Source organism: Folsomia candida, unplaced genomic scaffold, assembly GCF_002217175.1.
Source record: "Folsomia candida strain VU population unplaced genomic scaffold, ASM221717v1 Fcan01_Sc015, whole genome shotgun sequence".
NCBI lineage: Eukaryota > Metazoa > Arthropoda > Collembola > Entomobryomorpha > Isotomidae > Folsomia > Folsomia candida.
The window spans coordinates 2436998-2462280 of NW_019091207.1; the positions used below are offsets into that span (position 1 = coordinate 2436998).

The 25283-nt window shown below is 43.3% G+C and overlaps 5 protein-coding genes across 7 annotated transcripts; 4 read left to right on the top strand and 1 right to left on the bottom strand.

The window, feature by feature from the left end:
• The first annotated feature begins 29 nt into the window (after positions 1 to 29).
• Positions 30 to 4698, top strand: LOC110856182 (neurofilament heavy polypeptide). Its single transcript, XM_022104651.2, has 8 exons — positions 30 to 428; positions 507 to 766; positions 845 to 1256; positions 1420 to 1800; positions 1926 to 2604; positions 2714 to 3699; positions 3778 to 3868; positions 3950 to 4698. Exons 1-8 carry the CDS (start codon positions 322 to 324, stop codon positions 4373 to 4375), a joined length of 3342 nt encoding a protein of 1113 aa, XP_021960343.1. The 5' UTR covers positions 30 to 321; the 3' UTR covers positions 4376 to 4698.
• On the bottom strand, positions 4699 to 11890 carry LOC110856183 (histone-lysine N-methyltransferase EZH2). Its single transcript, XM_022104652.2, has 10 exons — positions 10523 to 11890; positions 9905 to 10393; positions 9061 to 9596; positions 8255 to 8723; positions 7200 to 7824; positions 6982 to 7142; positions 5603 to 5785; positions 5429 to 5524; positions 5282 to 5356; positions 4699 to 5210 (listed from the first exon to the last, which is right to left on the bottom strand). The coding sequence occupies exons 2-10, from the start codon at positions 10383 to 10385 to the stop codon at positions 5071 to 5073; spliced, it is 2766 nt and encodes a 921-aa protein (XP_021960344.1). The 5' UTR covers positions 10386 to 10393; positions 10523 to 11890; the 3' UTR covers positions 4699 to 5070.
• A 2248-nt stretch (positions 11891 to 14138) lies between these two features.
• On the top strand, positions 14139 to 16812 carry LOC110856136 (acyl-CoA Delta(11) desaturase). Of its 3 annotated transcripts, none has more exons than XM_035856928.1 (10): positions 14139 to 14709; positions 14857 to 15165; positions 15233 to 15363; positions 15439 to 15644; positions 15711 to 15848; positions 15970 to 16008; positions 16083 to 16091; positions 16172 to 16229; positions 16309 to 16357; positions 16421 to 16812. In XM_035856928.1, exons 2-10 carry the CDS (start codon positions 14937 to 14939, stop codon positions 16711 to 16713), a joined length of 1152 nt encoding a protein of 383 aa, XP_035712821.1. In that variant the 5' UTR covers positions 14139 to 14709; positions 14857 to 14936; the 3' UTR covers positions 16714 to 16812. The 3 variants fall into 3 exon arrangements, with proteins under 3 accessions (XP_035712821.1, XP_021960276.1, XP_035712820.1); XM_022104584.2 differs by having other exon boundaries at positions 14139 to 14664; XM_035856927.1 differs by having other exon boundaries at positions 14141 to 15165.
• A 133-nt stretch (positions 16813 to 16945) lies between these two features.
• Positions 16946 to 20238, top strand: LOC110856376 (stearoyl-CoA desaturase 4). The gene is made up of 7 exons (XM_022104861.2): positions 16946 to 18371; positions 18747 to 18877; positions 18945 to 19150; positions 19212 to 19397; positions 19770 to 19827; positions 19902 to 19950; positions 20012 to 20238. The coding sequence occupies exons 1-7, from the start codon at positions 18182 to 18184 to the stop codon at positions 20236 to 20238; spliced, it is 1047 nt and encodes a 348-aa protein (XP_021960553.1). The 5' UTR covers positions 16946 to 18181.
• Positions 20239 to 20871: 633 nt separating this feature from the next.
• On the top strand, positions 20872 to 23408 carry LOC110856243 (thioredoxin reductase 1, cytoplasmic). Its single transcript, XM_022104715.2, has 8 exons — positions 20872 to 21178; positions 21271 to 21400; positions 21483 to 21554; positions 21622 to 22001; positions 22065 to 22481; positions 22548 to 22778; positions 22846 to 22980; positions 23065 to 23408. Exons 1-8 carry the CDS (start codon positions 20951 to 20953, stop codon positions 23134 to 23136), a joined length of 1665 nt encoding a protein of 554 aa, XP_021960407.1. The 5' UTR covers positions 20872 to 20950; the 3' UTR covers positions 23137 to 23408.
• The last annotated feature ends 1875 nt before the right edge of the window (positions 23409 to 25283 follow it).

Consider the following 25283-nt stretch of genomic DNA (forward strand, 5'->3'; position numbering starts at 1 on the left):
CATTCAAACAACAAAGAGAGATCGGACTTGAGAGCGCGAGTTGCCACTTGCCGTCCACGCACGCATCCCTCGCAAACAAGTGGACTTGTTTAAATTGCAAATTAAATTAATTATTATTCAGTTATACTATTAACTTTAAGAAAACTTGGAACTAGTTAGCTAATTATAGAAGGCGGCGGAAGTGATAAGCTAAGAGATAATCGGTAGATTGTGCTCCTCCTCGTGTTTTATTTATGTCAGCCGGTAGAGATCAACTACTTGTTTGCTTGCTGTGGTGTGGTTAACTACCGACGCGATCGCACCCTTATCGTCATAATTATCATGATGTCGGGGAGTTGTGTCTTTTGTTCCGCCACACGTGTCGACGTCGACATGGAGGACGTCTGGGGGTCGGAGAAAGTTGCCGGAGCGCTAAGCAGAATTTGCAGGTTGGTTTAATATCTCATTCATAGTTAATGGTGATTTTGTTTATCATCTTATCAAAATTTGTTCATCTCTCTTTACAGTCTCAACTTGGTTGCTCCCCCACTCGTTTTTGAGCCGGGGAGTGGGATGCGGGTCTGCACCACGTGTCGACCCACGATCAACGGAGTAATAGAATCCCTTCGCAGAGAGGAACACTTTCTCACCCAACTGGCCAACTTAAATGTGCAAATTGTCGGGGGCGTCGAGGCGTTGGGGAGACGAGTCTTAGTTGGGACAGCTTCGCCAAATCCCAGTCACGCGGACTACGTTTGGAAGGAGTATAGACGACAAGTAATTCGCAGTAAGGAAAATAAGAATCCTATTTTTATTGCAAAAGTTTTTACAGACAGATTGCTAATATTGAAACAATTTCTCACAGATTACGTCACAGGGAAATTACCGAATCCCTCCGTCCACCTGGTCCCCCTCGACCCACCCCCCGCACATAGCGGTGAAGACGACGATTCTGACGATGACGCAGCAGCCAACCTGTTGACCAATCAGAATAGCCGCGTGGAGGCGGAAGAAGTCGTATTGCGGGCGATGAGAAGTGACCCTCTTCTCCCGGACGAGGAGGAGGAGGAGGAGGAGGAAATGCAAAGCACCCGGAAGAAGGAGAGCCTCGGACGAATTCGATATCTCCTCCTCGACAATAAAGTTGAATCTGCACTTCCTGCTCAAAACCTAGCCTATGATTTCGACAAAGACAATTTTAATGATCGTGACGACGGAAGTAGCGTATCTACCGGGTCATCTGATTCAGATTTAGATAATATTTTCGAGGTTAAAAGGTAAGCGAAGAAGTCGGATTAGACCCAAATGTCGAAAAATGTAAAAAAAAACAATGCATAGAAGTAGAATTTAAAAAATGTTGCTTTTATTTGCAAATTGTATTAAAAAACAACAATGTTTCTTCAAAATCTAACGCTTTGTTTTGTCACATTTTGGTTTTAGAATCGTCCGAAGGAAGAAATCAAAGACTGATGCTAAAAAAGATGAGGATAAAAGTCCAAAAGCGGAGACGAGCAAGGTGGCTGCCACTGTAGACCGACCGATTCGTCCAGGATTTGGAAGACTGTCGCGAGGTCGAGGAAAAGCGTCTCATCGCCCAACCCGTACCGAATCTCCTGCAATTGAAAGACTGACAACTCCTTCACCACCTCCACTCAAAAGAACAATTCCTAATCAGCGAGGGAGGGGAGGAAAGCGAGGTCGAGGAAGACGAGGGGGTGCTGCGAATCAAGGGTCGCGGAGGGTCGAGGCGGTCGCACGTAGTGACCATGCAGAAGAAGAGGAGGACTCCAGCGAAGAAGAAATGTCAGCAATAATGGGAGGGTAAGCAAATCATCAATAATTAAGCTAGTTTTTACCGTTTTATGATTAATTAATCAGTGAATTCTCGAGAGAATTTGTTTTTTTAATTAGATGTTGACTTTCAATTAATTGTAATCTTCTTGTAGATTTGTCACTCCGAAAAGGGCAATTCCACCACAATCTAAAATTACCACTGTTTCAACACCAGTCATTCAAAAGAGGTTGAGCTCGAGGAAGTCCCCACCACTCGTGCCCCCTTCACCGCCCGCGCCACTCAATCGTCCCCCCAGGGGAAGGGGAAGGCCCCGAGGAAAGAAACGCACATTTCTGGAAAACTTGCAGACAAAAAGCCCTACAGCAGAGTCAGAAATTGAAAACGAGTCTCCCACAGAAAATGACAACTCTGCCGCCGACACCATCGTCCCATCTTCTCCTCCAGCCAAGAAGAAGAAAAGGAAGACGCTTCCCGTGATGGACAAGAAGCGTTACTCTGGTCCGTACACGCCTCACTATGGCACGCTCGACACCCCGGCAGCTCCTTCTCCTCCTCCTCCTATGAGGACGTTATTCACCTGCCCTGTCGACAAATGTGGCGAATCCTTCGCCAACCTTGATCCTCTCTTGACCTCGCATTTCTTCACTTATCACATCATCCTGGCTGCCAAGGTGAGCAAGAAGGAGCACGCGTTCAAGTGCAAACTCTGCTTGGAGAAAGATTTCTTCGTGAAAGTGAACCTCCCCGAGATCAGAGAGGCGAATCTTGACGACGTGGCGGGCAAAGAGATGGCTAAACATTACTTGGAAGAGCATCAAGTGGGTTTTAAGGTGAGTAAAAATATTGGTTTTGTGAGTATGCAAAGCTATCACAAAAATTGGTGTGTATTTTATTTTAAGAGATGCATCAAACTAATTGATTGTTGTGTATATAATTCAGACCTTGCCTGGAACCGAAGCCACGACTGGAGTCAAATCGACTGCCAAGAAGACCAAGGCGAAACCACCAGTGAGAAAGGCGACGAAACGTCCCGTTGAGGTCCCCGTGCCGACAGTATCGCCCTCCACTTCGGAGCAGGAGAACGTCCCCAAAAGGAAGGGGAAAAAGAAGAAGGCGGAAACGGTCACGAAGAAGTTGGCGAAGAAGAAAAAATCCGCCCTCACTCCGAGCAAGCAAGACGGGGATGAAGATGAGGAGGAGGAAGAGGAGGAGATGACCGTTCCTCACGAATCCCGCTCAGTCGTTAAGAAGCGGAATGTGGCTGCTCCGAAACGGAAAGTGGGCAGAAAGAAGAAGGACTTGAAGAAGAAACCCTCCGAACAGAAATCAAACTCGGATGTTATCGATGACAACGAAGAAGAGAAGGATCCTGATTCTGGGCAATCGATTGAAATTGTTGACTCACAAATAATGACCAACGAAGAGCCACCCAGAGAAGAAGAGCGAGAAGTTGTTTTCAACGAGGAGGACGAGAATCTGACCGCGGAGACCGCTCAACCCAAACCCCTCGTCAAACCACGTCCCAAGAGTGAACAAGATCTCAATTCGGGTAGTTCCATTTCCACTCCGAGACGAAAACCCGGTCCGAAATCGAAGACTACACATCGACAAAAATCTCCCTCGCCGCTTCTCGTCATGGAAGAAAGGGCGGAGGAAGTTCAAACAACAGCTCTCATCCCATCGAGTCCATCTCTCGAGTCGTTGAAATCTCTTCAAAATGAAAACCAACAAGAAAATCGGGACGACGAGGAAAATGGAGATCAAACTGACGCTGCAGTGAAGGCAACAAACAATGAACAAGCCGACGACGAAACTGCGGATACGCCAGCAGCGGACGACGAAGGCGTAAATGATGACGACGACGACGACGACTATGACAACTTGTTCCTCGAAAAGATTGAAAATGATAGGAAAAGGGACAGCAGGTTCGGAATTTGTTTTTTTTAATTTTTTGAGTATCAAATTTAGTAGTTTTTTCTAACAAATTGTCCTTACACTTACAGTGTCCTCACATCGGACGAGGAAGGCGAGGACGATGGTGGCGACGGCGGTGACGACGACAATGACGACATTAACAGACAAATCATGATCGAGGTTAGAAGCAAGACATTATTTATTTGCTATTTTACAGTCCATTTTGAACTCTGGTATGCATTTCAACCCTGATTTCTCTAGATGTCGAGAATGTTTGCGTCGAAGGTGGCCAGCGACCCATCCAAACCCTGGTCTGTGACTGTTCCTCTCCCAGAGACGCAGACGGCAGGACCATCCAGCACCAGTGCAGCTCCTCCTGCAAGGACTGAGGAGGAGGTCGTTACAGGATCTCCTGGGCGCGAGGGGACAAGTGATGGGTCTGCCGAAGGAGGATTTGTGGGGCGAGAGGAATCTGGATCTCCTGAGCAGGAGGGGACAAGTGCCGAAGGGCCTGGTGCTGAATCCGCTGGGGACGATGACATGGAAGGAGAGGAGGACTCGTTCAAGGATGCTGAGAGTGGGGGCCTTCCGAGTACTATGATGTTTACCACGAGCTTCATCGAGATGGCTCAGTTGGGAGACGTCATCCTTGGTTCCGACGATGGCGAGGATGACGAGGATGAATAGGCTGCAAACCCTTCAATACGCAGCCTTACTTATTTTTTATACTTTTGTATTTCTTTACCTAAAGCCTTACCTCCACTTTACCTTCAGTATATTTTTTTATTGTTCGACTTCATAAATTTTACAGACCTTTCTATCCATCTACATAAATGCGTAATTCAATCAGAATTCAATCAAATTGGTGCTGAATTGTACGTCATTAAAATAATATGTGCCATGTATGTACCTTTTGAGCTTCTTGGCTTCACCGAGAGACTTGTTGTTATTTTATTTAAATATATTTAACTTTGATGATATCAATTAAAAATAAATTGTATTGTCAATAATTGATTGATTGATTTATTTATTTATTAGACTAGACTGATCTTGGTAATTCATTCATGGGGAAACATGTATTTTAACAGCACCTTAACGCCCATATTAACAATTTGATAAATTCTGAAATGTGGAAACTTATCACGAAATAGTTTTTAACACATCATTTGTATATCAATGATTTTAGGAAACTTGGCAAGATTACGGTTCACGAGGATTAGAAAATCATCACTTGACTATAGAATTAGTGGTCACGTGGAATTCGCATGACCAGAGGTTGTTCTTTCAATCACAATTTTAGTTAACACCATACTTAATTTAATTATTTAGCACGTGGCATGATTGACTTTGAGTCTGTGGGGACGAAATTGGGGCAGGTTTGCCTAATACTTTTTGCTGGAAGTTCCCCCCAGCGGCGGCGGAGGAGGAAGGGGACACGAGGAGGGCGTCGTTGATGACGACGCTGCGACGGGACCGCTCCGCAGTGACGCCGTGGCAGCCACTCGCTGCTGCTTCTCCAGCACTGGTGAAGAGAAATACGTGGTTATCATCAGGATAAGCTTCTCATCTACAAAATAAACCCCGTCTTCTTACCGTCTTCATAATCATAAAACAATTCTTCGCCCGCGTCGATGAAGCGTTTCGCGTAAATTCCGATGCGGTGGTCGCCTAAGGAGAAAAATATAGTTTTAATGGCAAATTCCACGTGCAAATTAGTAATTGGCAACAATTTAAATCTACCATTGCACAGCATCCGTTTGACCTCGCAATTTGGAGTCTTTGAGGAATTGATGAATCTCGCCTTGTTCCCTTTACGCATCGCGTCCACGACAAAGTCTGCATGCAAAGATTATGCAAATTTATGAAAGCGTGATAAATGGCATAAATAGTATCATTTATAATTAAATTTCTTACGGTCGTTAAGTTCGAAGAGGAAAGTATGGCGAATTTTGTCGTAAAAGTGACCTCTCCGCTCCGACTCGTCGTGGGAGATGATTTCCCCACGATACTCGGCGATGAACTCTCCCCGTTGGGCGTCCTCCTTGATGAAAATCCCCCAACCAGCAATATCGCTCGGCCCCATTAAAAGGTGCTTATCTAAAGTCGTTCAAAATTTACAAATTAATCAAATGATAATTTGAAAGTAAATATTTTTATGATAAAAATAATGTACGGTAATTTTGCGATTTTATTTAAGTGCAAAAATTGAATTCTTGGAGAAAATTATGCCAAAGTTTGGGTCGGACATTTTAGGAAAATTATTAATGTCGATTAACTCGAGTTGATTATTTAGATTTGTAATGGATTATGCGTGTAAATACGTATAGAATAATACATTATTACGTGATGGATATATGTATATATAGTGGTATATGCTAAGTGTACTCGATTATGCACCTATTGCAAATACTCCGTATAAAATACATGCATTACCATTGGAATAGGTTCGTGATCCTAGATTGGAGCTACATGCGAGAGTGATATAGGAAAGAGATATGATTTAGAATAAGTGCCAATCAAACAAATGAAACGATTTATGGTTTAAAGCCAACAGGAGAGATTCCGTAGAGCTCAGCACAATAATCGGTTTCAGAGATAATCTAATTAAGTATGAAGAAGAATTTGGATAAGAACAAGCTATAGGAATTTCGGTACGAATTACTAATGGAAATAATACTCACGCTATAGCAGTATCAATAATGTGTACAGGGCATGGTAACCCGCAATCAGTAGAGATCAGTCCTCTATCTGACACGAAGATATGCCACTTAGTGTAAGCGGTTCCGGTTACCGTGAGATGTTACCTGCGGTATGGTAAACACCGTGTATGGAGTGTAGTGTAGGCGAGATAGCCCTGTCTTCTGCACATTGGTCGTACAGAAGCCCAGATTGATTGTGAGAATCTTTGCCTACTCAAAATTCCCTGCTCGACACAAACTGTATCAGACTTTACATGGAAAATCGGTCTTTTGAATTATCGTTCGGAATAATAATGATAGAGAATTGAAATCGGGTAACTTCGCATCTTTCTATTGATGCATTAATCTCTGCGCTATGTTAACTATGAAAGAAGTTATTACGGAAAAACTATTATTCCTATTTTCTCACTATTGTGCATTACTCTACAGATTTCATTTAGGGATTTCTATTCATTGTGATCTTCTATTAATACTGCAAATTTTTTTTATACCGTATTTTTTTAAATATCGTAAATTTTTTTAATAATGCAAACTAAATTCTGCTTAATCTGCTTCTATTTACGTGCCAAATTTTATTTTTCATGTTTTACTCACGAAGTCTTTTTTGAATGTTGACATTTCGACAGGAAACCTTGTTGGGGTCGAGCTCATTCGCCCCACAGCCTGAGCAGAGGTCGGGGTCGCACTCCCGCGCCGCCACGAAGCAGACGCACCTTCGCGAGTCACACGTCGAGGTACAGCGACACCCAGGAAATCTGCAAACTATGGAAATTAGTGTCGAAAAAGTCAGTGATGGCGAAAATCCGACTCACCGAATCTTGCAGGTTGGCGGACAGCTGCAAAACTTTTCACAGCTCGTCCCATTCTTGGCGCAGTAACAGGCCGGGTTCTTCTCGGTGCAGCAGGACGTCCCGTTCGTGTCGGCGTCATCGTGGCGATGGGCGCAGGGCATAAATCTCGCGGGCAGGGGGACACTCCCCGTCGCCGAGTTCGTCGTCCGCATCCGAACCGAGTTGATCCAACGACGCGACAGGTTTTTCTTGGAGATGGAGGAACCCGACTTTTTGGAGCGTTTCTTCATCGTGGCGGATGTCGGAGGGGGAGGAGGAGGAGGAGGCAGCGGTGGTGGTTGGAGAGGTGGGGGCGGTGGGAGGGGTGTCGTCGTTTGGGGGGTGTGGATGGAGACGAAGGTGGCGACCTGGGCGCAGGTTTTGGTGAGGAGGAGGTGAGCAATGTAGCAGGGGTCGGGGAAGGAGGGGAGGATGGCGCGGAAGAGGGATTTCTCCCCAGCCGTCCAAACCACCTCCTCCGCCACCTCGGGGGGAGGAGGAAATTCGGACTTTATCCGGAAACAGGTCGGGTTTTGGCAGAAGAATTGAGAAGGAGTGGTCGAGGATTGAGGTCGACGAGTGTTGAGGTCAATGTGGTCGTCACCATCTGAAAAATTGGGAGAAAAGATGCTATGAAAAGGTGAGACGAAAGCTGAGATTGGGGACCAGCAGAGTGGGAATTTGAGACGAACAGGGCAACTTGGGAAATTGAGACAGTTTAAGGACTTGGGGGAAGTTGAGAAACTTGAGACTTTTTGGAATTTTGCTTTTTTGTGAACTTTAGTCTGAAAAATATGTAATTATTTTTCTCGAGTGTGTCAACTACTTACACGCATTCTGAGACAATCGTATAATATGTATCGTGGGAAATTGAGACACTTTATTTAAGGATCTGCTGGGAGAAGTTGAGACTTTTAGGACTTTGAAACACTCAAAAGTGATTTCAAGATTTCGGATAAAATTGACATCACCAAAATAAGTAAGTGTAAGGTTAAAACAATGCGACCATATTTTCAGAGTGGGTGTGGCCTACTTACTGTGCCCTCTGGGACAGTCGTACTGGTAGCACCGCCGGCAGAACAAGTACTGAAAAGCGTGCATGGACCCCTCTCGCGGCAAGTCCTTTGCGTGTGGACCATCAATGTTCGGAATCGCGTAGGTCGCAGGGTCCTGTTCGCGCGGTGCTGGTGGCGGTGACCCCATATTTCTCGCTGCCACAATATTTTTCGCCAGGATTGCTTTGTACCGGGCAGCGAGGTCTGGTCCCGTTCCGTTTCCGGGCAGCGTAGCAGCGATGGCGGTGAAAATGAGGGGACTCGGTTGCGACAAGTTTGTAGCAAATTTTGGGATTTGTTCCAACTCTTGGACCAGAAGGAGGAGGATGTGGTCGTCGAGGCGAGAGGGCGTGGATGGAGGTGCAGAAGACGTCGAAACGGTCGTGGGGAGTGGCGGAGACACAAGACTCGCCGTCGTCGTGGATCGATTCGTTAAATCGTGCAAATTCCCCTGCAAAATTTTCACTATTTTTGAAATGTTCCACAAAATTTCGATGCGGATTACATAAATTTATCTAAAATTTCATATTCATGTTCCGTAAATTGAAGTATCGGGACTATTTACATATTTTAAAAAATAACCATAATTATCAAAATGTAGAAATATTTAAGAACATTTTGAAATTTTATATATTTTAAAGATGTTGGAGAACCAGTAGTAGTTTTACGTTATTTCCAATTTTTATAGGCATTTACAAAACGCAGATGCTCAAAGTATTTGGAAAACTTTGAAATTGTACGAAACCGTAAAGAAATTGGGGAAGCAACATTTGCAAAAAAAATTCTACCTGATACAAGTTAAGCATGTCATCGATGAACTTGCTGTCCTTGTCGATAATCTCATCGCCCAGAAATGGGATATTGGTAAGGAACTTGCCATCCTCTTCCGCCACGTTGAACGGGATCGCCGTCCACGACACGACGGGTGGAATCCGCTGCACCCACGGCAACGTCGCCGCGTGCACCTTCTGCGTCAACGAGAGAACGATTTCCGGTGGAGTGGAAGACGCCGTCGCGGGTGTCGAAACCACTTTCCTTCTCGGGCGCCCACGACCTCGCTGCTTTCCTGGCGTCGTTTCTGCTGGAGGCGGTTTAAACGGGGGGATTTGCCCTTTCGGCGAGGTGAACAGTGTGACCGAGACGACGGGACCCACCATCTCGTGAGGACCACTTCCGGTCGTGGATGGCGTGGGGAAGTGTTTAATGTGGTTTTTCACCTTGGGTTTAGTAGCTTCTGGACCACCGGACGTGGAGGAAGATCGTCGGATCAATCTCGCCGCGTTGTGGAGGTGCGAAAAACTTTTGTGCGATTGGAGATCACGATCTGATAAAGAAAAAATTTGATACGCATTTTCAAAATTGAACCATTTTTAAGCCCGAGTCAAGGCTTATGGGTCCTAATACATATGTAATACGTATGTGATAACATAAGTTTTGATAACTATAAACACTTATAGTTATCAAAACTTATGTGCCTATGTAGAATATGGAAAAATACACAGGTAGTTTGAAGATAAGCAAATTCTGCCTAAAAATAAAAAAAAGTTGTAGTGGTCGTGCCTCCCTCAATTATTAATGACAACCTGACTCGGGCTAATCGAGGTTACACTGAGTTTTTAATTTTATTTCTACCTAATTGTTCCCTATTTTGAGCCCACCGTATCTTCACTTGAACGGATTTCTCTTCTCGGAGAGCTCTTCGGATCTTTTTGTACGTGGCGTGGACAATTTCGCACTTCCGGTCGCGGGGTGGTGGGCGTGGTGGTGGGGGAGGAAGTAACAGTGGCATCTTGGGCGATGTGCAGATTTCCAGCGGTTGTTGGGAGGACGCTGAAGAGGAACCGGAAGTTGGACCTCGGCTGTCTGAAAGCGTCGGTGGTAACAGACATACGATCGGTTTGATATCCAGAAGAGGTGGCGAATCATAGAGTGGGGTGAGTCGTGGTGGGCCTGCACTTCCGGTCGTGGTGGTGGAGGAAGCTCTCCTTCTACTACTGGGAGAAGACTTTGAGTGACTTCCGGTCTCCGTGGCGCTCCCGTAGTACTCGCTGTGCTTCACGGAACAGCGTCTCTCACGAAGAGAACGACGCAGTGGGGGCGGCTCAGTCGGCATCCCTCCTTCTATCAAATTCAAAAATTAATCTAATTATTAATTTAATTTAAGACAATTTATAAACCATCATAATGTCCCAAAATGTTACAAGTTTGACGCCAAAAGCACAAAATAAATATAAATATTAAATAAAATACCTATTCAGATTATTTCAGATTCCCCAGCAGACTTTGTCGAAGATGATGCGATAAGAAAAATACCCCCTTATCTTCCCATCTCTGATTGGAGATCACAAATATCCATGTTCAAACTTTTAGCACTTTTGCAAATAATTTATTTTCATACGCGAATCTTTGAGCAAACATTTTGGCACCAATTTATGTAAAGTTTGTTATACTTCTTAATAAACAAAAGCATAATTTTGTGACAGCGTAGTAATTTTGCAAAGTAGGTGAGAAGAGGCGTATCATGATGTGCAGCTCCTGCTGAGACATGCTGATTTCCTGGTACTAACAAAGTACAGTTAAATTTAAATGGTTTAAATTTCCTATCGCGTTATATCCACAGTTTAACTTTAGCTCTGATTAAATGTAGAGGAGAGGACCAGGCAGACAGACAGGCGAGATATTTATTTTTATGGAGAGAGAGAGAGATCACATTACGACGAGACGCGCATTAACATTTAACTAGTGCGAATAAGAATGGCACGAATGCATGCGACTCTGATGACGACGATACTGTTCACTCTCTGATGATGCAAAATTCGCTAGTCCATTAAAACACATAAAAAATGGTTCAGAGAACATGCACGAATGGTTACGAGGACGGGAACGAGAACGAGCACTACTGGTATGAGATTTATATCTCCTACGATAAGTGCACTTATGGAATTTCGCACTATTTTACACTTTTTTTTGCGAGGTTTTGATTATTGGTATTTGATAAATTTTGTTGTTGCTTTATTTAGTAAATATTTACGTATTTATTTCAATAATAATATGTAAATATGCACCGTAGTTATTTAGTTGCTGCGTAATTGAGTAGTTTGGCTGGTTTGATTCATGTGTGAGCTAGCTGAGCACTGTGTCAATTTTTTGTCTGCATGGAGTACCTACCTAATTGATTAATTGCGTGTAGGAACTTTATTATTTGGGAAAAAATGTATGTAATTTATAAGGGTTTCCTAAATAAACGGTGTATGCAAATTTTGCAGAACTATAGTTTCAACAATCCTGATTAATTATTTACAATTGCACTCTTCAATTCAGTTTATCTAATATAAAGTTGTAATCATGATTTTCTGAAAATTCAATTTATGGTGTGCAAATTATGCGCAAAAAGAACCCCAGATTTCTTTACAGTTGCAAAATTTTTCCCAATTTTTTCTAAAATTGGTTCCAATATTGTTTAGCTTAGCTTGTAAATATGAATTGGAGGTAATCCGGGGCTGGAAATAAGTAAATGTCAGATTTTCTTTTCAGGTGGAAGGCAGCAGGTGGGGGAAAAATGACCTAATTCACCGTGTCCCTACTGCTCAGCAGATTACTCAACATGCTCCCTCTCCTCCTCGGACCATAGCACACACAAGTTGCATACCCGATTCTGCCCGGAGAAACGAGAAACACCCGGGTTTTTGTACGAGGTGAAAGGATGAGTGTATGTAAATAAATAGCAGGTCTTTTTATTGACACGACAATAATAATCTCACATTCTCACCACCCAATAATAAGTCATGAACCTTATCGATCGATTATTTATTCTCTGGGCCTAGTAAATAATAGGTCCAATTTGGTACCCGTTTCGCTTCTAAGATTCCTTCCTAAGAAATTCTAATACTGAAATTTTAGATTTCTAAAATGATAATTTCTGAGCATTTTCTGACATTTTGTTTAATATTGCCAATTCCATGCAATTTTACCGTTCGTTCCGCATAACCAATTTCCCTAAGGACGTTGAGGAACTTATTGGGTCGTTGGACATTTTTTTATTAGCGAGTGATATTAACAAGTAGGGAATGAGGGTTGAACTTGATCTTGGTTCCGGCATGGAGAAGAAAGTGGAATGAGTTCTTTTTTAGCGTCGTCACATCCGTGTTAATTGTCCACGGCCAAGGAGATATTGCGAAAAATTAGTACATCGCGATGGATGGATATCGTGCTTCAGGGTTAATATTTATGCACCTCATTATAAACATACGATTAATTTTGGTGGTTGGAGAAACGCCACGATTTTATTTTTTGCAATTTTAAACTTTAATACATAGCTTATCTTATATTTTTTCTTATCTTTATTTCTCTGGAATGTGCGTAATTGTTGGCAAAAAGTATTTAGCAGATCAAGCAACGGTGGTGATAGTGTTTGTTGCAACGTCATTGTTTTGGTGTTGGATTGTTGTGGTGGTGGTGGATTGTTGTCCATTGAATGGGTCGACCTTTGTGTTGGGTGCAGCGTGGCGTGGCGAGGCGTGTGTCATCATGGGGCACCCAATCCCATTAGAGCAGTGCACGAGGAGAAACCTTGCAGCCAATTTGCATACAAATATGTACATAATGGGATTGATTGATAATACTATTTATAGAATTGCAATTATAATTAACATACGTAACAAATATGTACCTATTTCTTTCATAATTTTGATGAAATCAAACCTTACAATAAAATAAAAAAAAGTTTTCATTTTTGGACAAAAGTGCATTTCACGAATTTTTACACAAAAAAATAGCAGTTTGTGCAATTTTCATGAGACCAAAGTAGTTTTTTCGTGAGTTAACAATAAGCTTTTTATTTATTTATTTCATTTCATTATAATATCGTCTCGTATTTTTGGACAAAAGTGCATTTCAGGAAATTTCAATTGTTAAATAAGAACGAGTGGAAAAGCTGTATTGAACTGAAATGAATTCTTGCAATTAAATAAGTGAGCCATGAAATAACGCGACTCCTTTTCTCATCATTGTCTGGATTAAACCTACAATCAATTTGGGTTTAATGAATGCAGTTTCTTCGTCTTGGTCGTGCTGTTTGTCGGCCTTGTGAGGAAGATCAGTGAGAAACTGCAGGCATAACTTATCGTTGGATAAATGCAGTGGAAATGGCAAAGCGAAGGTTATTCTTTAACACAATTCTGCTCGCTTTTTTGGTTTGGATGACGGGACACTTTTTCCCTATCAACCAATTTGCTCTAACAATTTGGTTTGTTTAATTTCCACTCCTGGGGAAGTTTGTGTACGGAAAAATACTGTTTTTGTCACTCTGCAAATTAAGTTTTGTTTGAGAATTTTACCTTGAATTACTTTAAACGATACGATTAATTCTGATGATTTCGCGTCACATTAATTTTATTTTATAGCTGAGATAATTTCTGGTGAAATTTTAGGTACTTTTTACAAGGGATTTTTCCGCAATTGATTAAGGAGTGATGGGATCTTGTGTGAAAATCGGGTCTTTTGTTCGACTTGAAGTCCAAAAGTAGAGACTTAAAAAAAATAATAACACCGCTAATGAAATGACGCACAACAATCTATGAAATTTTTCCATGATGAATGTCCCATTTATTAGTGAATTTCACGTAATTTTTATGCCACTGCTTTGTCATGTTTAATGCTGGTTGATTAAAAATTGCCCATATTTCCGTAAAATCTGGATTTCGCCAACCCAATCTGGAAAGACTGTCACGCATAAATTCGTTATGGGACGTTGAAGACTAGGTTTTCTAGATTGGACCTTACCTGAGATTTTCGTTGTCTCTGAGGCCGAATATTCCGTCTATGTTTAGCTTTCTGCATACGTGTGGCTGGGAACATCGATGGTTTCCTAATTAAAATGGAGCCATTGTAACCACCAGGAAAAAAGGTGTATGAATTGGACGTCGTGTCGTGTCATGTGTGGGTAAATACGACCAATGCATCACAAGGGAACGCGTAAAAAGGAGACTGTCACGACGAGGATGGTACATATTCCTTTCTGAAGGTGAAGAAACGGTGGATCTATTTACGACCATGATAAATAAATAAGTATGTACGCGTTCTTCTGGAAGGGATGAATCACTCCTGAGATTTTGCCATCGCTCAGATGCCCAAGTTGAGATCACTTCACTGCGAGGAGAGCATCTCGAAGGGCAGGGACGCTGTGGTTGTGGTCGCACACATTTCCATCAAGCTGCAGAGTGGTCCTGTGTTAAGGGACAATTTTTACGTGAATCTTTTCTACCCTCAAGCCTTACATTTTTAACCCAATGTTGCAATTTTTCGCGTCGAAACAGTTTTAGGGCAAGAAGTAATATGTGCAAAATTTAATTTCGATTTATATTGGGTAGTGGCTGTGGTATTAAATTCTCTGGGTATGAGATTTTCATGCAGAATCGTAGTGACGTATCTCTTTGCAAGTAACTTTTTTTTACATATATTTTGTAAACCGGAAGTTTGTATTTGCAATTGTTTGAATTTGTAATTTTTCCACGTCGAAATAAAATAAAATTTAGTAAGAACAATTCTAAAATTTTTTTATAAAAACCAATCGTGTCAATTTTTAGGTCAAAAGCTTATTTCGGACTAGTTCCATTTGCATGATTACTTGATTTAATTAAGAAGTGGAAGTTCTCCTGGTTCTAAAATGGGGAGAAGTAGCGAGACTAACACCAACATCAACAACAATGTGGTTGAGGAGAAGCGCGTGGGTGTGGTGGGAGGGGGGCGAACCTACGTGTGCACCATGACAGGGCCCTTCGGCATGGAGATGCATCACTGGAACCGGATCTGGCTGTCCACCGCGCACATTCTGGGCTTCCACGGCTGGTACATGATCGCCCTGGGATCCGTCCCCAGAAGTGTCCTCGCCCTTTGTGAGACTTTTTCATGAAAAATTTGCATGGAAATTTAAGAGACGATAATGTTTTCCATTTTTGTCAGTTTTTCCGCTGGGCTACTTCGCCGGGATGGGGATCACTGTGGGGTGTCACAGATATTGGGCGCACAGAACTTTCAAGGCCACCTTTCCGCTCCAGGTCTTGCTAATGTACGCTCAAACCATGGCGGCGCAGGTGGGTGAAAATATATCCAAAATTCTCCAAAAATTTGCATAAAATACATAAATTACCATTTGTAAAACTGTACAGTACCCGATTTTCAAGTGGTGTCGAGACCACAGGATTCATCACAAGTACACGGAAACCTCGGCCGACCCACACAACGCATCTCGTGGCTTTTGGTTCGCCCACGTGGGATGGTTGTTGGAGCGGATGGACCCTGCCGTGCAAGAGAAGGAGGCCACCCTTGACCTCACCGACCTCGACAATGACCCCGTCGTCAGATTCCAGACAAAGTATGCACATAGAATAGCATATATTATGGTGACATTTTAAAAATGAAACTGTACCCTTTTTGTCAGGTACTACTGGCCGCTGTTGGTTCTGAGCATGTACCTTGTTCCGATCTGGATATTTCATAGCGTGTTTGGCTCGTTGGGGGTGTACGAGTTGGTCTGCGTCAACTACGCCATGTACATCTCCACACTCCACATCACTTGGTAATAATCTAGTACTAATCGCTACCTCTAATCCACTAATCCTCTAATCCACTTCTAATCGCTTCTACTCTTTCTATTGCAATATTGCGATTCTGTACTAAAATTTGTATCAATTTCAAAGGCTCGTCAACTCTGCGGCACACCTCTGGGGATCAAAACCGTGAGTGATTTATATAAAAAAAAACATGCTTGTTTTAGAGCTAAATAATTCATTTAAACATTCTTTTTCTGCAGGTACGACAAGTAAGCTCCCCCACAATGCTAATTCCGATTTATTTTCTACCCAGGCATCTTTATTTGACCCTTTTCTTGCCTTCTTTAAGGGGTATTTACGCCTCCGAGAACGGTCTCGTCGCCCTGCTGGCCGTGGGGGAGGGATGGGTAACAAGCCATTCTTAAGAATAAACTTATCAACATTTAGCCAATCTAATGATGCTTATCATTCTGATAACCCCGAAAGCATAACTATCACCACGTGTATCCTCAAGATTACAAGGCAGCCGAGTTGGGTGAGCCGTTTACACGATAACCTTTGACCTTTCGTGCCAATATGACGTTATTTTGACTTTCAGGTGCCTACGGGCGCAACTGGTCGGCCCTCTTCATCGACACGTTTGCAGCGCTGGGGATGGCGTACGACCTCAAAACCGTGGCTCCCCACGTCGTCCGCGCCAGGGTCAAGAGAACCGGCGACGTCAAGCTCCACGACGAGCTACTCGGCAACCAGGACGAGGGGGACGCGGAGTGCGAGAGTGAGGATGACGATGAGGGGACGCGCCTGCCCCCGTGGGGATGGGGCGATCCCGACATTCCCCTCAAACACCTCGCTGTCACCCAAACCTTGCGACAGTCCAAAGCTGCCTAGGCCCGTCTCAATTCATACTTTTAAATTATTCCTTGTCTTGTGAGTCAGGAGAAGAAAAGTTCTATTTTTTTTGCGAGACTATTAAATTTTTTTGGCTTATTTGATGACGAGGAGGAACTGCGTACTCATTAAAATGGCTTTAACTATAGGAGGATGAAAAAGAGTGCGAAACCTTTGTGTTTTTTTGCCGAAATAGTGTAAAAATTTGCGAGAATTTGTGGCGAGGAAGATGTGCGTATCATTCATTAAAACGGCTTTAATTGGGATCTTCATTTCAAGAAAGAGCGGAAGTGCGGTAATTAATTAATGGTGGACGCATTCTTGTCCATTTTTTATAGGGCACAATTAAGAGGACAATGCGTACTAATGTGCAGTCGGCTGTCGCATTATTAACCAGAATGGAAAAGACGAATCGAAGAAGGAAAAGTTTACGCATAAATTCCATGAATGACGTGATCAAGCCTGATTGTGCTGAAAAATTTCGCAAAAATCCTTTGTTTTCGCTATGAGCAAAATATTTATTTATTTGGCGAAGAAATGTGTAAATAGAGGTAGCAATCCAACCTTGCATTTCCCATACGTATTTTTTTATCTCTAGAGAATACCGTAATTTGCGTAGATTATTATTTATGAGGAGGTAAAAAGTAATTTCCTTCCTTGGCAAATTGGCGAATTTAATTCGAGTCTCCTCTTTTTTGGTGTCAATGTTAAGTTGGAAAATGGAAGTGACTTGTTGACGTAAGGTAGGTAAGTTATGCAGATAAGGCAGCAAAATATGTACCTTTTTGCAAAAAATTGGCATGCGATTTGCGGAGTTTAACTCCATGCACCAATTCTTTAAACGTATTACATATCTCTAAAGCCAAGATTAAGTCGGATTAAAAGCGACGATAGAATAATTTAAATGTTTGTATTGGCAAAATTGCATAGCGGAAGGGATGCATTTTTGGCTTGGTAGTTGCATAATGTAATCGGACGACAGGATTTTGTACATAGTTGACGGGATGCCGTCCACCTTGATCTGAATGGAAGAATTATCATTTCGTGAATAAACGTATGTACGTACGCTGTCTGACTGACAACGTGCAAAAGTTGGATGATTACTTACGATTGAAAACGAGTTATGATCATTGTTATTATTTCAGTCTAAACTTGGCTGAGAGCAATTTGTTCATTTATATCTCGTTTTTAGCCGTTTGTGTTTGTGTGCGGTATGAAATTGGCTTTTGGTTGGGGGCGGCATGATTGGACCTCAGGATGAGATTGGACTCGACAGAATATTCATGTGACCATGCGTGCAGGTGACGCTGATGGGTTAATTCGCCTCACTTGGTCGTGACAGCAGGAAGGAAAAGGAGCTCATGGAAAAGCCAACAATAATCAGTTCAAGTCACACCACTAATTTCTCGCCGAAAAATAGGGAGCGATTTTTACTCAGAGTTTGAAAAGATACAGAAATTTAGGGAAAATGGAGGACAGGAAATCCATCAGTGTCACAGCTGCACCGAAGCGTTCGTACCATTGCACCTCGTCACACCCCTTCGGACTAGAGATGCATCAGTGGAATAGGATCTGGGTCCCCCCGATCCACGCTCTCGGACTCTACGGGATTTATCTCATCCTGTGGGGCAGAGTTCCCTGGGGGGTCGTCTACCCAAGTGAGTTATTAGGGTGACGACGTGCTAATTTTATGATTATTAACTAAATGGGACTCGAATCGACACATTTTTAATCGTTTCTCGGCTCTGCATGGGAATTTATTTTAAAATTCGGGAAGACAAATTTGTAGAGCAGGGAGTTAAAAAAATACGCACTCCAGATTTTGAAAGTTTTTGAAGGAGGAGATCTCAAGTTTAAAAAACCTCCAGAAAAATTGGAACTCATCGAAAATGGGTTAAAAAAACTCACCGTCATTCAATTAATCAATTTGCTGGCTACAAATTTGTCGTCCAGAATTTTAAAATAAATTCCCAGAGCTGAGAAATGGTTAAAAATGTGTGCAAAATGGTGTTAAAAATTTGCATAATTTCCAGCCATTGTGATGGGTTACTTTATGGGGGTGGGGATCACAGTGGGGTGTCACCGCTACTGGTCACACCGCACCTTCAAAGCCAAACTCCCTCTCCAAATATTTCTCGCCGTGGCGCAAACGGCCGCCGGCCAGGTATGCAAATTAGTAATTAATTTTTTTATGATAATGAAGTAATCACGTGGTCCCGTTTAACGAATAGCACAGCATTTTCAAATGGTCCAAGGACCACCGGCTGCACCACAAGTACACCGAGACGGCCGCGGACCCTTACAACTCGCGGCGTGGGTTCTGGTTCGCGCACATGGGGTGGCTCCTCGTCAGAGAAGATCCCGCCGTCAGGGAGAAGGAGCACTGTCTCGACTTCTCTGACCTCGACAATGACCCCATCGTCAGGTTCCAGTCAAGGTCAGGAGAAGGTCACTCAGGTCACAAGCTGTTGTTACACCTTTTTTTATACATATTTCAGACACTACCGCGTCCTTGAGTTCCTGGCCGTTTTTGCTGTCCCGATTTGGACGCTGATGTCCCTTTTTCCCACGATGAGTCTGCTCGACGCCCTCGCCGTCAACTCGTTTCGCTACATGACGACGCTTCACTTTACCTGGCTCGTCAACTCCGCTGCGCATCTTTACGGATATAAAAAATATGATACGTACGTCTCCATTTTCTTCTTTTGTCGAAACGTGGTGCAATGTAGTGCGGATTTCATATAGTCGTTTTAACATGTGTCATTAGTTTGAGAATATGTAAGCCTCTCGAGATTTTTTGGGGACAAAAATTTTGATTTTCGAAAATTAAATCAACTCCGCAGGTTTTCCAGCTCAAATATTTAAGGTCAAAGTTTGATTTAGACCCTAATAAAAATTGGAATTTGGGAAAAAGGTAACCTTACTTTTGAAATGATCCAAATTTTTGTTTGGGTTGATTTTTTTCCGCAAAAAACTCGAACGGCATGTTTCCCAAACCGTTGACACATTTTATTTTTTTCAAATTAGTTTAATTTCTTTCGTTCTGTTTTCTACAGGAGGATTTTCGCCAGAGAAAACAAGCTCGTCGCCCTGCTCGCCATTGGAGAAGGATGGGTAACTAGCCAATAATAAGCCCATCATAATTTATCCAATTTAATGATGCTTATCCTTCTGATAACCCCGAAAAGCATAACTATCACCACGTGTATCCTCAAGATTACAAGGCGGCCGAGTTGGGTGAGTCCTTTACACGATAACCTTTGACCTTTCGTGCCTATGACCTTATTTTGACTTCCAGGTGCGTACGGGCTCAACTGGTCGTGCGCGTTTATCGACCTGTGCGCCTACTTTGGGTTGGCGTACGATTTGAAGACGGTGCCACATGAGGTGGTCATGGCGCGGGTGAGGAGGACGGGGGATGATGCGGGGGGCATGACCATGACGAAGGTGGTGGCGGGGGTGGGGCGTGGGGTTGGGGGGACGTCGACATCAAGGAGGAACACTACAACCTCACGCAGACCTTAAAGGCTGCCCAGTCGTAGGGGTTTTCCAAACAAATGACCAAAACATATCCAAGAATTAAGGTCTGAAATATTTATCTCTCAAAATGAAAAACAAAATGTGCAGGGTTTGTAATAAATTATTATACGTATTTATGTAAATGTGCATAATATTTGTCGTCTCTTTGTTTATTGTGTCTCATATAATGATTAACATCAGTTTGAACTTATCGTGTTGCAATTAAGATTCGTCTCGTGATGCGTATCATATCCTTTTTTTTCGTGTCATGCAATTTTCTCAAAACTTTTTGGGAAGCTAAAAAGCTCAGCAATTGGTGGATTTCTTTAAAAAATTGATGCATGATGATTGTAAAAGAGTGAGAGTTTCGAGATTCTTGAGACGGTGAGATTCGATGAGGGATGGTACAAGTTGTGGGGGGCAACAATTTTGACCTGTTTTTCAGATTCAGCAACCAAATTCGGTCCATAAAAATGAAATATGGAGATACATATTTGAAATAAAATCCTTCGTCAATTTTAGCTGATGAAATTTTGATGGAAAAAGTTGCATAAAACTCGTTGTTATTTCATCAGTTAGAGAGTTCCAGTTCCAGCAAAGGCGAGGAAGGAATCTAGCCTTTCCCGAGATCATTTTACTCATAGCGGAGAATTGCATAAATTTGGGTGGTTGTATTTTTTGTCATCTCACTTTGTTTAGTTGGCCGCATTGTTGATTGATGTTGCTGTTTCGTCAATTCAGTACCTTTAGCAGTAAACTTATCCTTACCAGTAGCACCACCACCACCTGTAACCTAACCCCCCTTCTTCAGGCTCAACAAAAATTACTAGTTGTCACCAAATCCACTATGTCGTCATCGGCATCGCCATCGCCAACAAAGGGGTCAAAGTATGACTACGATCTTATCGTGATTGGAGGAGGGTCGGGAGGGTTGGCGGCATCCAAGGTATGTAATACATCAGGACACTCGGTAGTTAATAAATTAGTTTCTCTGACCTGACCTTTAATTTAATTATTCATTTATTATCCGATTGACAGGAAGCGGCCGCTCTGGGAGCAAAAGTTGCGCTTTTGGACTTTGTACCTGAGTCGCCACAGGGGACGACGTGGGGGTTGGGGGGAACGTGTGTGAACGTTGGATGCATTCCTAAGAAGATGATGCATGTCGGTATGGACAGACGAACTAAATTATCAGCATTTTTGAGTGTATATATTAATTGAAGGTTTCAATTTGAAAATTTAATTTGCAGCATCACTTGTCGGTAAAAATATATCGGACGCCAGTTCCTACGGGTGGACGAGTGTGGATACGTCAAAGTCAAGTACTAATCTAATTAATTAAATAAATAATTAATTATGACCTGATTTTCATAATTTATTAATTTCCAGAATCCGTCGACTGGCCCGCACTCGTCCAAAATGTCCAGGATCGTATTAAAGGGACCAATTGGACCTACCGGGTCGCCCTCAGGGACTCTAACGTCACATATATCAACGGTTTGGGCGAATTTGTCGATGCCAACACTATCAAAGCGACGACAAAACAGGGGAAAATTTCCATTCATACAGCCTCCAACATATTAATTGCCGTGGGTGGTCGTCCCCACTATCCGGAAGACGTCCCAGGTGCGAAACAGTACTGCTTATCCTCCGACGACATCTTCTCACTGCAGAATCACCCCGGAAAAACGCTGGTCGTTGGTGGTTCCTACATTGCATTGGAGACGGCCGGATTTCTTCAAGGGTTGGGAATCGATACCACAATTATGGTGAATTTAAAGGATTTAGTTCATTTTTGTGCCAAAATGTCTTAAAACGTATCCTTTTCACAGGTCCGATCTATCCTGTTGCGCGGTTTCGACCAACAAATGGCCGACCTGGTCGGGAAATATATGGAGGACGAGTGTCACGTAAAATTCCAAGTGGGTCGTGTCCCCGTCTCCGTGAAGGAAGGGAAACCAGGCTCCTCCAACCAGCGGACTTTAATTGTCTCCTCGAAACCCACATCCGGCGCTGGGTCCGTCGTGGAGGAAGAGTTTAACACCGTCATGTTCGCCACGGGGAGACTTCCCATCACGCCCGGGTTAAAATTGGGTCCCGTCGGAGTCAAAGTGGACGAGTCGGGATTCGTCCTCGCCAACGAATCGGATCAAACCAGCGTTCCCAACATTTACGCCATCGGTGACTGCACCAAGGGCAGACCGGAACTCACTCCGGCCGCCATTCAAGCTGGCCTATTGCTTGCCAGAGTAAGCAAAAAATTTGCAATCGAAAATTTTTAGAATGACATTTTCACCGTATTTTTTAAAATTTAGCGATTATTTGGAAAATCGACCACGCTGACGGACTACGTCAACTGTCCGACGACCGTATTCACTCCGATGGAATACGCATTCGTCGGATTTTCTGAAGAGGACGCCATAAAAAAATTTGGAAAGGATGACATCGAAGTTTATCACACTTATTTCCAACCCTTCGAATCACAACTGCCAGCGAGTGATTTGAACAAGGGATACGCAAAAGTGGTGTGTCGCAAGAGCGAAAAGGTGCGTAGTAAATAGTGCAATTAATTCAGGACATGGCGCTAATTTACCATTGTTTGTTTATGTACAGGAACGCGTCGTGGGGCTGCATTTCATAGGTTACAATGCGGGGGAGGTGGTTCAAGGGTTCGCTGTTGCCATTCGACTCGGGATGAAGAAAAACGACTTAAATGCAACCATTGGGATTCATCCGACCTCGGCGGAGGTGAGTAAATACAAAATAGCACGCAAAATTAATTTTTTTACGTACAATTGTCAAAGTGTTTCTTATTTCTTGAATTAATTCCAGAATTTTACCATAATTATGAACATTTCAAAGTCGTCGGGAAAGGATGCGATGAAGAAGGGTTGTTGCGGATAAGGGATCATCATAGGAGCAAATATTGAGCAGGGTCAATCCCACTTTCAACACGGAAAAATATTTAGTAAACTATGTACGACATGCAAAATGAGCTTTTCGCAGGCACTACATTTTTTGCTAAATGAGTTGATTTCTTCTTAAATTATTCTTATTACTTCTGCAGAATTTTACATACTTTTTAATTGATCAAATATACCACGCCGTCAAAATTGTGTGTTAAATGCTTTATCAGCACTCAATTCGATGAATATATACGTGAGACTTTAATTCAATTGGGTATTTAAATTTTGATCTCAATTTTTATATCGAATCTGATACGTATCATTTCATTTCTGAATTCAAATTAATCTATTCACTTCGAAGAAGAGGGCAGTCAAATCGTGATAATTTAATATTTTTTATTTCGTAATTTCATGTCTTTCTTATCACACCACCACCACCACCACTCGTACTAGGACGACCACTTTTACACTTATCTGCCAATTTCTTGCCAAAATTAGCAACGTTTCCTCCTCCAAAGTTTGCAAGAGGTTTAACCTGACGAAACGCTAGGTCGAGAGGAGTCTGGAAAGGTGTCGTCATCGTCGTCGTCGTCGTCGCCTCCCGAACTCTGGCTGACTTACACTTTCTCCTCGTTTCTTCCCTCCTCCGATCCTCCGAAGCCCACAATCTCGCCGACCTCTGCCCCCCACTTCTCGCACTCACACTTCCCAACCCGTCCCCTCGCATCATCATCCCAACGTCCATCTCCTCCTCCGTCCCAAGGTCCACCCGTCCCCTCAAACCTTCCAACGCCGCGTCGTACTCCATCAACACGACCAACTTGTCATCCTCACGCTGCAACTTGTCATCGTGACCAGTGCGAAATAAGTTCTCCAATCCCCACTCCTCCAATTCCAGGGGTTTACATTTTCCTCGGGGTGTCGACAAAGAATTCGGGAGTTTCTGCCTCGCTCGCTCCCTTAAAGATTTAATCCCCTGGCACAAATCTGACCCCAGGAGACTCATTTCCATCCCCGACAAGGAACCAGACTCAAACTCTTCTGGAATCCGACTCTGGACGGACCAATGGTCCACGAATTGGTCAAGTTGAACCAGCCCCGCCATGTCCTCCGCCATCGCCACGTAGTCGGACTGATCAGCCTCACTTATTTGGTACACGTCGTCACCACCGCCACCGCCGCCGACCTCGTCGTCACAATCGGCCACGTCACGCTGTGCAGATAGGCAGACGTAGACTCGAAGCAGGTCTTGTTCCGTGGAGTCGTCAATAAAGACGGGAGAGCACGGGGTCACGAAGAGGTCACCTCGACTTTCGCTCGGGTGACCTCTGCTCGTCCTGGGGCGTACGGCACGTGGCGTTTTTTGACCTCCTCCAATTTCCGGGAGATGAATCGATCCACCTCCTCGGGCGGATTTCGGGGTCACGAAATTTACTCTACTTCCGGTGGTCGTTAGACCACGAGCGGATTTAGCCGGACATAAGTTTTCCATGACTTTTACCCCACCAAAATTTTGTCGCTTGTTGTTCTTCCCGTCATCCTTAACGTTCGGGAGAAACGAAGTGGCCGAATTTCGGATTGGATTTGGCATTTCTAAGAGGGCACAGATTTTGTCCATCGCGAGTGCGGATTCATTCCTTTCCGTCGCCAAAAAACTTGATCTTGACGACGCATTTTCCTCTTCTTCTCCTTTCAGCACCAATTTTCGTTTGACCTTTTCGGCTAGAAATTTGTACTGGGCTTCGTCCGAGAGTGAGGTGACGATGGCGGCGACCTCGGCGTCGACCTGTCTCACGCGGAGGGCCGTCGTTATTCGCGTCGAGCACGTGGGGCACCTTCCGCTCACGGGTTGGATGAGGTGGAGGCAGTACGTGCAAAATTTATGACCACAGTTGAGCAGTTTGGCCTGTAGATTAATAATCAAGGGGTGAAAATTTGTGCAATTATTTTTGCATAATGTGCAAAAATAAACCTGGATCATGAAGAGGTCGCAAATTCGACACTTGTACTCGCCCAACACATCGTCAAGATTCATAAGGTCGACATTTTGTGGCACAATTTCTTCCATTATTTCCAATCTTGTACAAAAGCAGGTTGGTCAGGATTCAATCAAATATCAGCAGTTTTCGGGTCATATTTATCGAA

Bases quoted from the DNA above. Each gene is read 5' to 3' on its own strand.
- LOC110856182 (XM_022104651.2), top strand. From the start codon at position 322: ATGATGTCGGGGAGTTGTGTCTTTTGTTCCGCCACACGTGTCGACGTC. The intron at 1,257-1,419 runs GTAAGCGAAGAA...TTTTGGTTTTAG, and splicing joins AATATTTTCGAGGTTAAAAG to AATCGTCCGAAGGAAGAAAT. The intron at 1,801-1,925 runs GTAAGCAAATCA...ATCTTCTTGTAG, and splicing joins ATGTCAGCAATAATGGGAGG to ATTTGTCACTCCGAAAAGGG.
- LOC110856183 (XM_022104652.2), bottom strand. From the start codon at position 10,385: ATGCCGACTGAGCCGCCCCCACTGCGTCGTTCTCTTCGTGAGAGACGC. The intron at 5,357-5,428 runs GTAGATTTAAAT...TTTTCTCCTTAG, and splicing joins CAAACGGATGCTGTGCAATG to GCGACCACCGCATCGGAATT. The intron at 5,211-5,281 runs GTAAGAAGACGG...TCTCTTCACCAG, and splicing joins GTTTTATGATTATGAAGACG to TGCTGGAGAAGCAGCAGCGA.
- LOC110856136 (XM_035856928.1), top strand. From the start codon at position 14,937: ATGGGGAGAAGTAGCGAGACTAACACCAACATCAACAACAATGTGGTT. The intron at 15,645-15,710 runs GTATGCACATAG...CCTTTTTGTCAG, and splicing joins GTCGTCAGATTCCAGACAAA to GTACTACTGGCCGCTGTTGG. The intron at 16,230-16,308 runs GTAACAAGCCAT...TAACCCCGAAAG, and splicing joins TGGCCGTGGGGGAGGGATGG to CATAACTATCACCACGTGTA.
- LOC110856376 (XM_022104861.2), top strand. From the start codon at position 18,182: ATGGAGGACAGGAAATCCATCAGTGTCACAGCTGCACCGAAGCGTTCG. The intron at 19,828-19,901 runs GTAACTAGCCAA...AACCCCGAAAAG, and splicing joins TCGCCATTGGAGAAGGATGG to CATAACTATCACCACGTGTA. The intron at 19,951-20,011 runs GTGAGTCCTTTA...TTTGACTTCCAG, and splicing joins TTACAAGGCGGCCGAGTTGG to GTGCGTACGGGCTCAACTGG.
- LOC110856243 (XM_022104715.2), top strand. From the start codon at position 20,951: ATGTTGCTGTTTCGTCAATTCAGTACCTTTAGCAGTAAACTTATCCTT. The intron at 22,482-22,547 runs GTAAGCAAAAAA...TTTAAAATTTAG, and splicing joins CTGGCCTATTGCTTGCCAGA to CGATTATTTGGAAAATCGAC. The intron at 22,981-23,064 runs GTGAGTAAATAC...AATTAATTCCAG, and splicing joins TTCATCCGACCTCGGCGGAG to AATTTTACCATAATTATGAA.